At 45.1% G+C, this 13,032-nt stretch overlaps 6 protein-coding genes across 6 annotated transcripts; 4 read left to right on the forward strand and 2 right to left on the reverse strand.

Moving 5' to 3' along the window:
* Window positions 1-266: 266 nt before the first annotated feature.
* EDB91DRAFT_1255639 (uncharacterized protein) lies at window positions 267-1,104 on the forward strand (the record flags this gene model as incomplete). The annotated part of the gene is made up of 3 exons (XM_041324016.1): window positions 267-318; window positions 350-583; window positions 635-1,104. 3 exons carry the CDS (start codon window positions 267-269, stop codon window positions 1,102-1,104), a joined length of 756 nt encoding a protein of 251 aa, XP_041170024.1.
* Window positions 1,105-1,438: 334 nt separating this feature from the next.
* On the forward strand, window positions 1,439-1,768 carry EDB91DRAFT_1255640 (uncharacterized protein; the record flags this gene model as incomplete). Its single annotated transcript, XM_041324017.1, has 1 exon — window positions 1,439-1,768. One exon carries the CDS (start codon window positions 1,439-1,441, stop codon window positions 1,766-1,768), a length of 330 nt encoding a protein of 109 aa, XP_041170025.1.
* Window positions 1,769-2,117: 349 nt separating this feature from the next.
* EDB91DRAFT_1087807 (uncharacterized protein) lies at window positions 2,118-2,994 on the forward strand (the record flags this gene model as incomplete). Its single annotated transcript, XM_041316292.1, has 4 exons — window positions 2,118-2,244; window positions 2,361-2,491; window positions 2,541-2,646; window positions 2,900-2,994. 4 exons carry the CDS (start codon window positions 2,118-2,120, stop codon window positions 2,992-2,994), a joined length of 459 nt encoding a protein of 152 aa, XP_041170026.1.
* Window positions 2,995-4,194: 1,200 nt separating this feature from the next.
* On the reverse strand, window positions 4,195-7,174 carry EDB91DRAFT_1271031 (uncharacterized protein; the record flags this gene model as incomplete). Its single annotated transcript, XM_041324576.1, has 10 exons — window positions 4,195-4,475; window positions 4,562-4,575; window positions 4,693-4,726; window positions 4,876-5,419; window positions 5,474-5,958; window positions 6,015-6,188; window positions 6,256-6,371; window positions 6,434-6,562; window positions 6,614-6,807; window positions 6,995-7,174. 10 exons carry the CDS (start codon window positions 7,172-7,174, stop codon window positions 4,195-4,197), a joined length of 2,151 nt encoding a protein of 716 aa, XP_041170027.1.
* A 354-nt stretch (window positions 7,175-7,528) lies between these two features.
* EDB91DRAFT_1087809 (uncharacterized protein) lies at window positions 7,529-9,256 on the reverse strand (the record flags this gene model as incomplete). Its single annotated transcript, XM_041316293.1, has 6 exons — window positions 7,529-8,000; window positions 8,058-8,191; window positions 8,392-8,641; window positions 8,865-8,908; window positions 8,959-9,087; window positions 9,242-9,256. The coding sequence occupies 6 exons, from the start codon at window positions 9,254-9,256 to the stop codon at window positions 7,529-7,531; spliced, it is 1,044 nt and encodes a 347-aa protein (XP_041170028.1).
* A 155-nt stretch (window positions 9,257-9,411) lies between these two features.
* On the forward strand, window positions 9,412-12,387 carry EDB91DRAFT_1087810 (uncharacterized protein; the record flags this gene model as incomplete). The annotated part of the gene is made up of 16 exons (XM_041316294.1): window positions 9,412-9,559; window positions 9,622-9,641; window positions 9,965-9,999; window positions 10,097-10,153; window positions 10,227-10,251; window positions 10,399-10,480; window positions 10,524-10,777; window positions 10,889-10,947; window positions 10,972-11,111; window positions 11,197-11,214; window positions 11,265-11,422; window positions 11,527-11,610; window positions 11,880-11,996; window positions 12,022-12,070; window positions 12,233-12,249; window positions 12,313-12,387. 16 exons carry the CDS (start codon window positions 9,412-9,414, stop codon window positions 12,385-12,387), a joined length of 1,338 nt encoding a protein of 445 aa, XP_041170029.1.
* Between the last annotated feature and the right edge of the window lie 645 nt (window positions 12,388-13,032).

Here is a 13,032-nt window from a genome sequence, read left to right on the forward strand (position 1 = left end):
AAACCATTTGAACAATCGATGCCTAGTAACCGTGAGGAGATCCGTATCAAATGTCGGAACAAGTCAAAGTCAAAGGTGTACGTTGCTCGCTCATCTATAATATAGTTACTTACCTGATCACCCAGCTTGGACAATACCAGTAACCTCAAACCGGTGCGCTCGGTGCGAGATGTGAACAGACGCAAAAAACAAATGGTATGTTGTCTTGTTCATTTCGGCAGCACCTCATAAGGCTAAATGATCTTGATCAAGGGCCAGGCTATGCGATGACATCGACGCCAGCCTGCAGTCCTTATTGGGTCGTCAAGCACAGCATTGGTCACCTGTTCCTTTGCTGAATGATGAACAGAATTATACCGAGACTTACGGAATTCTCTCAACCTCTTTGGAGAGCTTCATGAGGCCACAGGATGGACTTTCAGTGTCCTGCTTGGTGGCCCTGACCCATCAAATGAAGGTGCGATCGACATAAGCAGCTTACATGTAGGGTCAACAAAGCTCGGTAACCGCTTTAACCACGTCTTTTCAAAGTTCAACGAGAATGTTATGCTGCCCTACTATGAGTTTGTTTCTCATGTTTTCCGTATGTATTCAACTATTCAATTTTTTTAAACACTGTGCTAATGATATATAGCTGAAGCTGGGACTTCAAATAAAACAGTTGCCCAGAGTCTTGAGTGTGAAGATCTCCGCATTTCTGCCGCTCCAGACGGTATTCCCACAAACAACGATTCTCCAACACCTACAACTGTAGCACCTGATACATTACATGGTTCACACCCTGCATCCTTACAGCCAGACTCAGTATCTAACTTCCCTTCCACGCGCCTAGCGCAAGAAGAGGTAGTCCCTGCACCACCTGAAGAGGATTACTTGGATTTTTTTCGACACCTGCCCCCCGCTCCCCAAGACAATGAGATCGACCAACAGATGAACATGCTCCTCTCCATGATGGAGGGCTATGTACCCTTCTGTCCACCACTGCTAGCACCACTCACTTTAGACCCTATGTCTGCCTCCACCGCATTTCTCAATCTGGATTCAAATCTTGAGAGTTTTGATGAGGCTCTCAAATCCATGCAGTCCCAGAAAACCAACACGTGAATGGTCTGTTCTCCTCCCCACATTCATTATAAGTTCGACAGTCTAGTTAAATCATCTTTACCCATGGTGACTGCCTCTACCACACCCACTTTGACTCCTTCCCCACCTTTTACCATGCCCTGCCATCACTCCTTGCACCACGCCGGTCGTCACACCTTACACCACACCTACTATCACCCATTCACCTGCAACTCCTTTTACCACGCCCGCCATCACTCCTTGCACCACGCCGGACATCACACCTCGCATTACACCGGTCATCATACCTCGCACCACACCCGCCATCACCCATTCACCTGCGGTCGGGTCTTCCACCACACCTGCTACCACACCCATGCCAGTTGCACCCACAACTACCATACCCGCTACCACACCCTCGCTAGCTGCACCCACAACTATCATACCTGCTACCACATCTTCCTCGCTAGCTGCACCCACAACTCTTGTAACACTGGGAACGACGCCTCCAGAGCTTATTTTTGGGATGGGAGCCAATGCTCAAAACCCCAGCAATTTTGTAGATGAACGTCCAGCAAAGTGTCAGAAACGGGCTTCATGCGCACATGCAGGAGAGACAGATCTGCCACAGGCTGTCTCCTCCGGCCGAGGGAAACAACAACAATTTCAATCCACTCGAGCTGCTGCCGCCAATGCAATTGGTTAAGCATTGGTTGAACTAATAATGTATATAGCATATATCTTGAAATTTAATTGTCTTGAGTGAAAAAGTACCAATGCTGACTTCAATGAGCGGCGTGATTGACTTAAGCTCTCCAAGCCACCCGCAAAGTGCCGAAGAACTGTACAGTATTACCTCTCTGTTGTGGGCTGATCACGGGCAGATTAATCAACGAAAGCGAAGAGATTTCTAATAGAACACATGTACAGCGAGCACTACACACTACGTGAACAACACAAAATATATGCTTTAACTGATGTGCCTACAAAAGCGCGATTGGTGCGGCTCTTGCAACACAGGCTCAATCATCCTGCAAGGCGCACATATTGCGCTCATGAAGGATGCAACAGTTCCAGAGCTGTTGGATGTTGCGCCGGCCGCTACAGCCTGCAGCAGGGATGAAGCCAATGCTGGATTGGGTGAAGTAGTTGTGGTTGGTGCAATATCTGGGGGAGGAGTTAGTGCGTCGATAAAAACCCTGCCTCTAAAACATGGCATCGATGTAAGGCAGCACCAAATGGTAGGAAATTGGATGGTAGATCTGCAAGGGTGTTATTAAAATGATATTCAACCAAAGGAGGGAATAAGGGGTTGCCCCGTGCATACGGGCATTTACTGGGGGCCAGCACAGAGGCATTCTTCTCATTGAAGTGTGATGGCGTGTCGGGAAAACAGTGCACGTTGATCGATCTCTATCACTATTCACAGGTGGCAAATATTAGAGTCTCCTTGTCCTGCAAAATATCACCCCAATTAGAGTTCGTCTTCGAGTGAGATAACCGAGACTACATCGTCTGACGAAACAAGTAGCTCGAAATCTGACACGAAGACGAGACACAAACAATCTGCGAAAAAACGCAGGAGTAAGTCTAAGAAAGCTTTGAAAAAGAAAAAGCACTGAGGTCCAAGCCATGCATTGTCATCGATGGTGAGATACAGGTAAAAATTGGAAGACCCGGGACATTCAGCTAAGTTCCGTTCAGTTCTTGTACACCCAACCTAGCTCTCAAGCCACCCGCAAACTGCCGAAGAACTGTACATACCTCTGCGTGGGTAAATGTGCTAAATAAAACCCTGCATATAAATATATTGGCTAAATAAAGTCGGCTGACACAGAAAGAACCAAGGAACAATCGAAAGAACGGAGGAACAACCGAAAGAACGGAGGAACAATCAAAAAGAACCCAGAGAACCAGGAACAGGCTGGATGAAAGCATCATTTTCGGATTCACCAGTGATTCACCAGTGATACATCAGCCTACTACTGCCTGTAAGTACAGCAATTAATGTATTACATTTCTGCTACCACTGTAAGCTAGGTAATGTATTATTATCACAGTATAGCCTGATTTTATGGAAATTATCATGAATTAGCAGACCCTTCAGTCATTTTTCATGTAGAACCCCTGCCCTGGATGTGCCAAAAGGTCGTAGAATCATGGCTAGCCAGTCCTCAGCCGGTGCATGTAGAATAAGTGCTGGCCGGTGTACTATCTCATTATCACTTGAGTATCATTATTTTATGTAGGATAGGTACTGGCCGGTGTATAGTATATAACCATCTCTTTTGTCCTGTATGTAGGATGAGTGCTGACCGAGATATCATATGACATATACTAGCCATAGGATCAAGCTGGCTGGTATATGTAAGATATATCTACTACAGTCTGATTTCATTAGTAGACCGGCCAGCTTGTATCTACATGTGTAGGAGCTCAGCTGGCCAGTTTGGAGTTCTTAAGTCAATACTGGCCAGTGAGGCTCTGCAGTAAGTAGACCCATGGCTGGCCGGTCTGCTAATACTTCACTAGCAAACCGGCCAGTGTGGGTCTACGTATGTAGGAGCATGGCTGGCCAGTTTGTAGTCCTTAAGTCAATATACTGGCCATTGAGTGTACTAACCATAGGATCAAGCTGGCTGGTATATGTAGTCATTAGTAAACCGGCCAGCTTAAGTCTACGTATGTAAGGGCATGGCTGGTCGGTTTGCTAGTGAAATATTAGCAAACTGACCAGCTTGGGTCTGCATATGTAAGAGCATGGCTGGCCGGTTTGCTAGTGAAATATTAGCAAACCGACCAGCTTGGGTCTGCGTATGTAAAAGCATGGCTGGCCAGTTTGCTAATATTTCACTAGCAAACTGGCCAGCTTGTGTCTCCATATGTAAGAGCATGGCTGGCCGGTTTGCTAGTGAAATATTAGCAAACTGGCCAGCTTATTGCTGATCAATTTTGTACAATAATTATATTAACTTGTCAAGACTTGGGCGAGAATTGAACCATCAGTTGATGAGGTATGCATACCAGGCAGCCTAGTTCCTACATATGTAGACGAAAAAAGGCCAGTATACTAATGAAAAGTGATAATTTAAGAGCTCTACACTGGCCAGCCATGCTCTTACATACATAGACTTAAGCTGGCCGGTTTGCTAGTGCAATATTAGCAAACTGGCCAGCCATGCTCTTACAAACGTAGACACAAGCTGGCTGGTTTGCTAGTGCAATATTAGCAAACTGGCCAGCCATGCCCTTACAAACGTAGACACAAGCTGGCTGGCTTGCTAGTGAAGTATTGGCAAACTGGCCAGCCATGCTCTCACATACGTAGACCCAAGCTGGCCAGTTTGCTAATATTTCACTAGCAAACCGGCCAGCTTGTGTCTCCATATGTAAGAGCATGGCTGGCCAGTTTGCTAGTGAAATATTAGCAAACTGGCCAGCTTGGGTCTACGTATGTGAGAGCATGGCTGGCCGGTTTGCTAATATTTCACTAGCAAACCGGCCAGCTTGGGTCTATGTATGTAAGAGTATGGCTAGCCAGTGTAGAGCTCTTAAATTATCACTTTTCATTAGTAGACTGGCCTTTTTTCATCTACATATGTAAGGAGCTAGGCTGCCTGGTATGCATACCTCATCAACTGATGGTTCAATTCTGCACCCAAGTCTTGACAAGTAGATATAGTTATTGTACAAAATTGATCAGCAATGAAGACAAAGGAGGATATAAGATCAGTTCTGGGCTCTCTTAGAAAGTTGCCTCAGTCCTGCCTGATCTACGGACTTCAGGCTCAATCCTAGGCTTCTTAGACTCACTGGTCGAAGCTTGGGGCATTCTTCTCTTCCTCCCTTTCTGCACCCCCTCTCCAACTTCATCCTGCTCCTGCTCCTGCTCCTGCTCCTGCTGCTTCTCCTTCTCCTTCTCCTTTGTGACAACAACTTCCTCCTCCGTCACCTTGTTTCCAACTTCATCTTCATCCTCCATGTTGTTGTCCTTACCAAGTGCCTCTTTTGTCAGCTTCTCTATGTGCTCGACAACTGTGCACAAGACCTCCTGGACAACGCGATCGAGAGAAACCAAGAATTGTAGATCGAAAGCAGAACCAGGTAGGTAGAAAGGCATATTGGGGTCAGCCTCATCTTCCTCAAACTCTATGACTCGTTTAGACTCCCTATAGAGGAGCCCAATTCCTAGAATCACTGGCATGGCAGATGCTGCCCCTAAGATTGGAGATGTTCGCAGCTTATCCAAGCTGGCCTTCAAAGTGTCATATGACACATGCACGTCCTCAGGAAGATATGATCCTCCCCAAGACCAGTCAGCCCAGATAGGCAAATCTGCATTCTGCTCTGAAGTTGGCTATTGGATGAACTATGAGCTATGAGATTAAAATACATGCAAAGTTATACTGACCTTCTGATTGGCTAAGATTGCCAGATCCTTAATGGCGTCTACAAGCTCCAGGTAGTTGTCATTCTTGCTTAGAGATTCTAGGAATGTATATCGATCATTGATTGAAACATCGTCTGGGGTTGTGTCGGCCGGCTGGGATCTATGTTCTGTGAAATCAGAGCTGTTCAAGGAAGGAAGCCGGTCTCTGTCTTCTTCGTCTGAGTCAAGGAAGCGTACTCTTTTCTCCTTGGACTTCTTCTTTCTTTCTTCATTCCTTACATTTGCACGTACATCAGCATCCTTGGCTTTGATAAAAATGACTAGCTTCTTGTTTGCAGCCGAACATTGTTCCCAATGGTTCCATAGACGATTTACCTCCTCAGTCTTCATATGAGAAGGGTCTTTGACCACAAATGCAGTGGGAACAGAACCATGTTCCAAATAATTGGATGAGGCGGCAGATATCACACCCCAAGGCACAGGTCTAGAGCCCCCAGTGCAAACTTCTACAAACCAAAGCATCAATCAAATGCTACACAAATATGAAGACATAAGAACTTACTATACGAAGCATGAAATATACTTCTAATCAATTCGTGTTGGCCCTTAAGGCCAAGACCATCACGACTAGGAAGTTTGGCATATCCGTCGTCATCTAGGATAATTTCGGGTGTAGCAGGTTCATTGCCAGCATCCTCATTGTCTGAACCCTCGAGGTCCTGATCATCTGAAGGATCTATTAGTTTGAGTGAATAATTAGTGTTAGTGCCCGTGCAAGATTCAAATTCCAATTAGCCACATACAAAATTCGGTCTTTGACCATTCTGCAAAGGATTGATATCCAGTTGCAGTCCACTCCTTGATCCCATTGGAGCTGACAGAGAACCTCTTCTTGACATTTCGAGGGTCGGTTTCGTGTCTGAGACATAGTCATTAGTTAGTCTAGTTAGCCTTGAGAATGACGACAGATCAATCACTTACAGACTGACAGACAGTTTCTGCCTAGCTTTTTTCTTGTGACTCACGAACATCACCACTCGACAACCCATAGTACGTCGGATTTGCTCTGAAAAGTCTTCAAGTGTTTTCTTGAGGTTGTTCTTCCGATACCTTAAGGAAGATCTTAGACGAGATCAATATTAAATTTTAAGTCAAACTTACACTGCTTGAGTTTCTTCTGGTGCCCCCTCCCTATTCCATTTTGTCATCGCGAACTTGACCTCCTTCTGTTGTGAAGGCGACATGTTGTCAAACCATTCCCTGGCATGGCCTGTCCGATACTTTATTGACTGTTCCAGGCCTTTCCTTTGCTGCTCAGCCTTGTCAAATGCGTCCATTTCTTCCTTGAACAATTTCTGTGCGACGCCCCATTCGGTAAGTGATTTCTTGTAGAAGGATGCTTCTCTTGGACGACTTGCGGCCTCTCATTCCTCGGCCTCTTCCTTGTAGGCGATGATTTGGGCACAGTATTGTTTTATTTCCTGTATGTAGCATTCACCCATCAATCAAATGGATCTACATACAAAATTAAAATTTTGTTACCTTTTTCAAAGAAGTAGGCAAGGGCACGTCTTCGTCTTCAAGTTCCTTTTGGGCTTCCAGTATAGCCTTACGAATTTTCTTCACCATACGTTTGAGAGCCTGCGGTGATTCTGCAGTCACAACATCTTGATGATAATGATCAAGAATATATTCAAAGCGAGTTGTCCAGTCAGAAGACATTGTAGTTCAGTCAAAAAAACAGGCTGCAAAATTTGATAGAGCTGACGAGTACTTGTGGTAGGAGGGCGGCTGGCCGACAAACTGATTTGAATCCCATATTTAGGCACTGTAACATTAATCATATGACCATATTAAGATTATTTTCAACAATCAACAATCAGTTCACGTGATCATATTCGGCGCGTGATTTAATCATGTGACCGTGTTTGAACCACTTAAATTTTGAAGTCGTCAAGGGCTAAGGCAAACAACTGATATTCAAGGTCATGAGAACAAGCAACTATATACCATGTAATCCAAAACATGTAAAAGCAAATCTAACATGGGTAAAAAGTAAAAAAAATGCGATGAAATTCAACCCAACACAAGAAGGTTGGCCTTCACACCAACTGCAATCCAGCAGGAACCACTCTTTCTGGCATGAGATAGGATCACAGAGTCCTCTGGGGGGCTGAAGAAATACCCTTTCCTGCACTTTGAGTTCATGCATTCAAATGAGTAGGTCTTCTTGTGGTTGGCTGAATGCCAAGAATTAGCCCATCCACACTGAGGGCATTGGAGTGGAAGATGGTGGCCCCAAGGGCGTTCCTTGCAATGCGTCCATGCAAATCTAGTGATGTCCAAGGCGCAACCAGCATTAGTCATCAATAAGAACACGTCAGTGTGTCTGCCAAGTTTATAGGACTGCATAAGCATGTCCGGAAAAACTTCGCGAATAGGCAGACATTCAGTCAGGACGAGTTCTGCAAACGCTAGAAGAAGAGGAGCCGCAAAGGTTGGCTGGAAACAGATGGCATTGAAGCAGATGGTAGCTGTAATGTGATGACTGGCAGTATGCACCAGGTCAGGCTTTGCAGAAGTGCAGGATGATAGTGGTACTTACTGAAGGACGGCCGTTTGCAAGGACGAAAAGGACTCTTCATTGTTAATCAGAGCGCCACAAGACAAAAACCATAGGTAAGAGTCTTTGGCAGATTTGATGAGTGGCTGCCATGGTGTGAGGATGATGTCCAAAAACTGTACGTAGAACGGTGAGCAAACGGCATGTCATAAAAGACACTACTCACACTGTCGACTCAGCCAGACACATATGATTTGTTCTTCGTCTCATAGCCCAGGAATGGGTCTCCGAGAGCATCGTCAGTATGATTGGAGATTGCGAACACAATGCGGGGCCAGTGGCGCTGAGCCATTAGGCTATGGACCAATTCGCCCACCTTGACTTGGTACCCGTTGCTCTTTAACTTGGAGCCGACGTCAAAGATGAGTTCGTGGAAAGCGATACCTCCGCATGGAAAGTAGGGGGAGAGGAACCGGAACATGAGGTCGAAAGGTCCACCGGAAGTTTCAAAGTCGACAAGTGTGAGGTGGATTAATATCACAGGTGTGGAAGAAATCTGCGATTGCAGAGATACTTCCAGCGCACTGCGGATTGGGAGGAAGGTGGGCAAAACCGGCAAATTGTTCCTGTAAAATCCCTACATAGCATGTTAAGACACAACTACAGAAGAAAAAAGGACTTATGAAGTAGGCGGTGCGTGTTTCTTCTGCGTGAGGGTCTTGTGCTGCCAAGTGGCAAGATATACAAGTGAATGTGACGTCGTCGCAGTTGACAAGCGTCAGGCGTGAGCGATGGGAATGTCGACTGCAGCGAGAGCACATTGTGCGGGGACAAAGGTCACACAAGTACAGAAACTCGTGGTCACTTGAACCATCGCGGCAGACAATACACCACTGTAAAACACGCAGATTAGTTATTTACAAGATATGGGGTCAGTACTTACCTCATTGTGACCTGACTGCACCTCACAAGCTACCATCCCATCCACTTCATCTGTCTCGTCCACCTCATCTCCTCCCGTCTCCTCATCCGAAAACCGTCTCCTCCATTGCCAGATCGGAGTCGAGATCCACTGCCGATCGAAGAATCGAAGTCGAGCAAAGGTGCATAGTCAATGGTTATACGCTTGGCGGAGCCTCCAGTTGACTTCTTGCAGGTTTGCTTGGTGCGCGTCATTGCTGAGGAAAGAGGATGAGTGTCACAAGCAAAGACAGAGAAAGACTTACACACATTTTCCGCATGTAGTACAGAATAAACCAAAATACAAACTGGTTGGTAAGCCAAATAAAGACACGCGGTTGAATTAATACCAAGTGCCAAACAAGGACAAACGTACACACATCATATCAACACCAACTTCAATTCCCACGGTTCATTTTCTTCGCCCATTACCTTCATGTTCATTTTCTTCTTTGCCATTACCTCCATCACTTCCACTCCCATCAATCGTTCTCAAGGGCGCCTTCTGGTGTACCCTTTAGGTCTTTGCAGACTGCAGCTGCAAGGATCTAAAGGCAATGCAATGAAGTTGCCTTACATTAATGGTGAGTGCTTATTCTCTATTCACTCATTTACTAATTTTCTTTCTATGTTTATTTTCATCAAGGTGTTTTGGCGGCGCCTATGGTAAGTACTCTATACATTTGTTCTTTGGTGCTGACCACCTTTCATTTCAGCGCCTCTGTCTGTAGTGCTCCCTTGGGTCTTGGGGGTTAGTTTTGTGGCGGTTGTGTGGCACTGCGCCCCCTGCTTATCTTGGGTCTGGGGGTTTATTACTGACTTAGTCTTCTTTTCAGCTCATGTCTTGATTTTCTGGCGGTTGTGTGGCACTGCGCCCCCTGCTTCAATGTCTGTTGAGTCTGGGGGTTAGTTTGTTGGCAGTTGTGTGGCACCGCGCCCCCTGCTTATCTTGGGTCTGGGGGTTTATCACTGACTCCGTCTTTTTTCAGCACTGGTCTTGGCTTGGTTTGTTGGCGGTTGTGTGGTGCGCCTCTTGCTTCTCTTGTGTCTTGGGGTGGGTGTTTGTCACTGACTTCCTGTTTTTTTCAGCGCTTGTTCTTGGTTTGTTGGCAGTTGTGTAGTACTGCGCTCCTTGCTTCTCGCGTCTTGGCTCTGAGGGTTAGTTTGTTGCGGTTGTGGTAAGCGTTGTTTTTCTAATAAACGTCTGTCTAACACAGTTGTAGGACATATATTACAAATTTTACTACTTAGTATTCTCTTCGAGCGTGAGGCTTTGGTGAGGAGGGCTCCCTCATCAAAGTCTCACAGCTTGCCTTTGACTTCAACTTTCAATTTTTGTATTAAATTTGTAGTAAAATATTTGCTTGTGTACTTCGCACTATTTCTTTGAATAGTATGCCAAAATGACGCGAATTGTTGCTAGTGGAAAAAGTCACGTGACCGTGTGCGTTTTCTTGGTACACTAGCTGCGCCAGTGGAAAATGAACTCAACATCAATGTTCTCAGTGAGAACTGCAAGTGTAAAATCTACAGAGATCATGTAAATAGCTTTAGAATCATATCAAATGGACAAAGCGACTGAAAAATCAAATGCAAAGATGCTTTATGAAATTGAAGCTTGGTTGATTCAACTTGAAGCACACAAAATAAAAGTAACCGATGTGAAACACCATCAAAACACTTTGTTTTGCATGCAACGCACAAGTTCACTAGCAGTACCTGCTGCCGTCACTACTACTTACTACTACTACTCCAAGAAGGCAAGCTTCGACAACTCTCTGCCTCGTCAAGTGCGCCATTTGGTGTGCTGAAAGTGCCGATCAGTAACATTTGAGACTCGATGTGCAGTACTGCGTACTTCCAGTCCCGTTCTAACTAAACTCCCAATGTTGACTTTGACTTTGATTTTTCAGATCACTTTTCCCTTCGCGACACCACACTGCCCGTTCCACTCATCACCCCATGTGTCTAAGTAAGTGCCTTCAGGTATCGCTAGCTTTTTGCACCATCGGCGCACTTTCTGGGAATGCTTTTGTGGTGTCGTGGAGGAGCGTCCAACTCCTGTTTGTTTTGTGGTGACGTCAATGGGATTCACCACAGCCGTCTGCTCTTTCCGCAACAGGTGTGGTTTCGCTAGTGAGTTTTGAGCCTTTCTCTATTGATTTTCTCCACTTGACTTTCAATCTGAATGAAACACGTCACACTGCACAATTTCTTTCAGCTTACGAGGATTGGCCTGGTATGTTTTATTTTCTGAGTTGTGCCGACATGCTCATCTCTTATATCTAGCGTCCGGTATTGTGCTCGACATCGCGGCCTTGACAATGAAGTTCGAACTTCGCCTGGCAAGAACGCCTCTCGGTTACGCTGAAATCGCCCCATACTTCGTGGACTACCTTGGTACTCACTCATCCATCTATCTTCTACAGAGGCCTCGCATTATCTCAGTCATTCTTAGCCATATTAACAGTAGTCGGTGTTGTCATTATGGTTTTTTTTTCTTCAACTACTTAGTGTCTACCACTAATTTGACTATTCTACTTATACTTAGAAGATCTTCCCGCTATGCACATTGTCCAGCAAGCCCCCATCTTGTCTGCTAGCGAGTAAGGGCACCTGTATGCACTTGCCTCTGGTATGGGTATCGACGAGTTTGACGTGGACGGTCTAGTTGAGAAGTGTGATGGTTGTTGACGAAGGTTCATCCCAAGTGGGTTGAGGGCACATATACTGATGGGGTGCCATGGAGGAAGGTAGCCCTTATATACGAGGTTGGAGAACCTTCATTCAATCTTGACACATCACTTCTGATATGTCAAACTACCATTCATTGTCAGTCATCACATTTTCTAGTAGAAAACTGGAATTTATTTCATGTACACTATATAACATACACATAAATAGTGTACACAAAACAAAAAAATCCAAGGTTACATGTATCTTTCGAAGTCTAAGTATGAAGAAAGTGCCACGTCAGCAAATCAGCGAAAATATAGGCTGAAAAACGAAACAAGACAAAATGTAAGTCAATCAACTTGATACTCAGATTCACTGGCAACCAGTGTATCAGAACAGGGAGAGAAGTGAGATACAGAGTGAGTGAAACAACAAAGGTAGAAGAGAAGGTAGAAGAGAAGGTAGAAGAACGAAGAATGGAGCAAGGAGAATGAAGTGAGGAACGAGAAGGGAAAGAAAGGATGTGGGTAGTGAGGATGTCTTAAGGTTTATATATTGTTGGTGATGCCGTCAACGTTAAGTGGAACCAAACGTCTCAGTAAGTGTCTGGGGGTCCGATTGGTGTGAATGCCATGAGGGTGTTCGGACTTTGTTGGTTCAGGGTCTGCAGGAACTGAGTAAGGTCGGAGTGATAACAGGGTACCTACAACTCACAATGTACCTAAATTGGGACTAATTGACAGTGTGGGAATTCTGACGACAATTTTTGCTTTGTTTCAGTTGGTTCATATTTTCTCTCTCCCTCACATGGACAACTTAAGAAGTGAAACAACAAAGCTAAGGGCTGCACTGACTGGTCAGATCACTCAAATTATGAGGGATTCTGCAAACACAAGTGTTTTCAAGGAGGGGAAAGTACAATCTCACCTTCTACACAAGGCAAGGTATGACAGTTCATCATTTAACATTATGTTCTGACTCGCTAACCTGTTCAGGTTGAGAATTGGAGTGCAACTGAACAGTTTCTTGGCAACAGCTGATGCCCCATCAAAGTGTCCTTCCTCAATATCCGAATATGAAATAAACCGAGCAGCGCTCACAATTGCTTATGCAATGGTAAACCCTTGTGAGTTACATACGTAATAACCATATTACTGGGGTTTTGATGGTCTTCATTTCAGGGAAGGTTCTGGAGCATTCTATTGGCCCATGGATTAAAGGAGAAAGGCTTGTCATTGCCCATTTCATGAAAGATAAAGTTCATTCTAGAGTGGGGGTGCCAAGACCAGCATTTCCAACACAGGACTTTTTTTTGCAGATGGTGGGAAGGCAAACCAAAAGAGAGCGAAGTCCGAAATGTCATCTAGGAGGGGGGTGAAGG

The sequence above is a fragment of the Suillus paluster genome, assembly GCF_016628075.1.
Source record: "Suillus paluster strain FC165 chromosome Unknown EDB91scaffold_149, whole genome shotgun sequence".
NCBI lineage: Eukaryota > Fungi > Basidiomycota > Agaricomycetes > Boletales > Suillaceae > Suillus > Suillus paluster.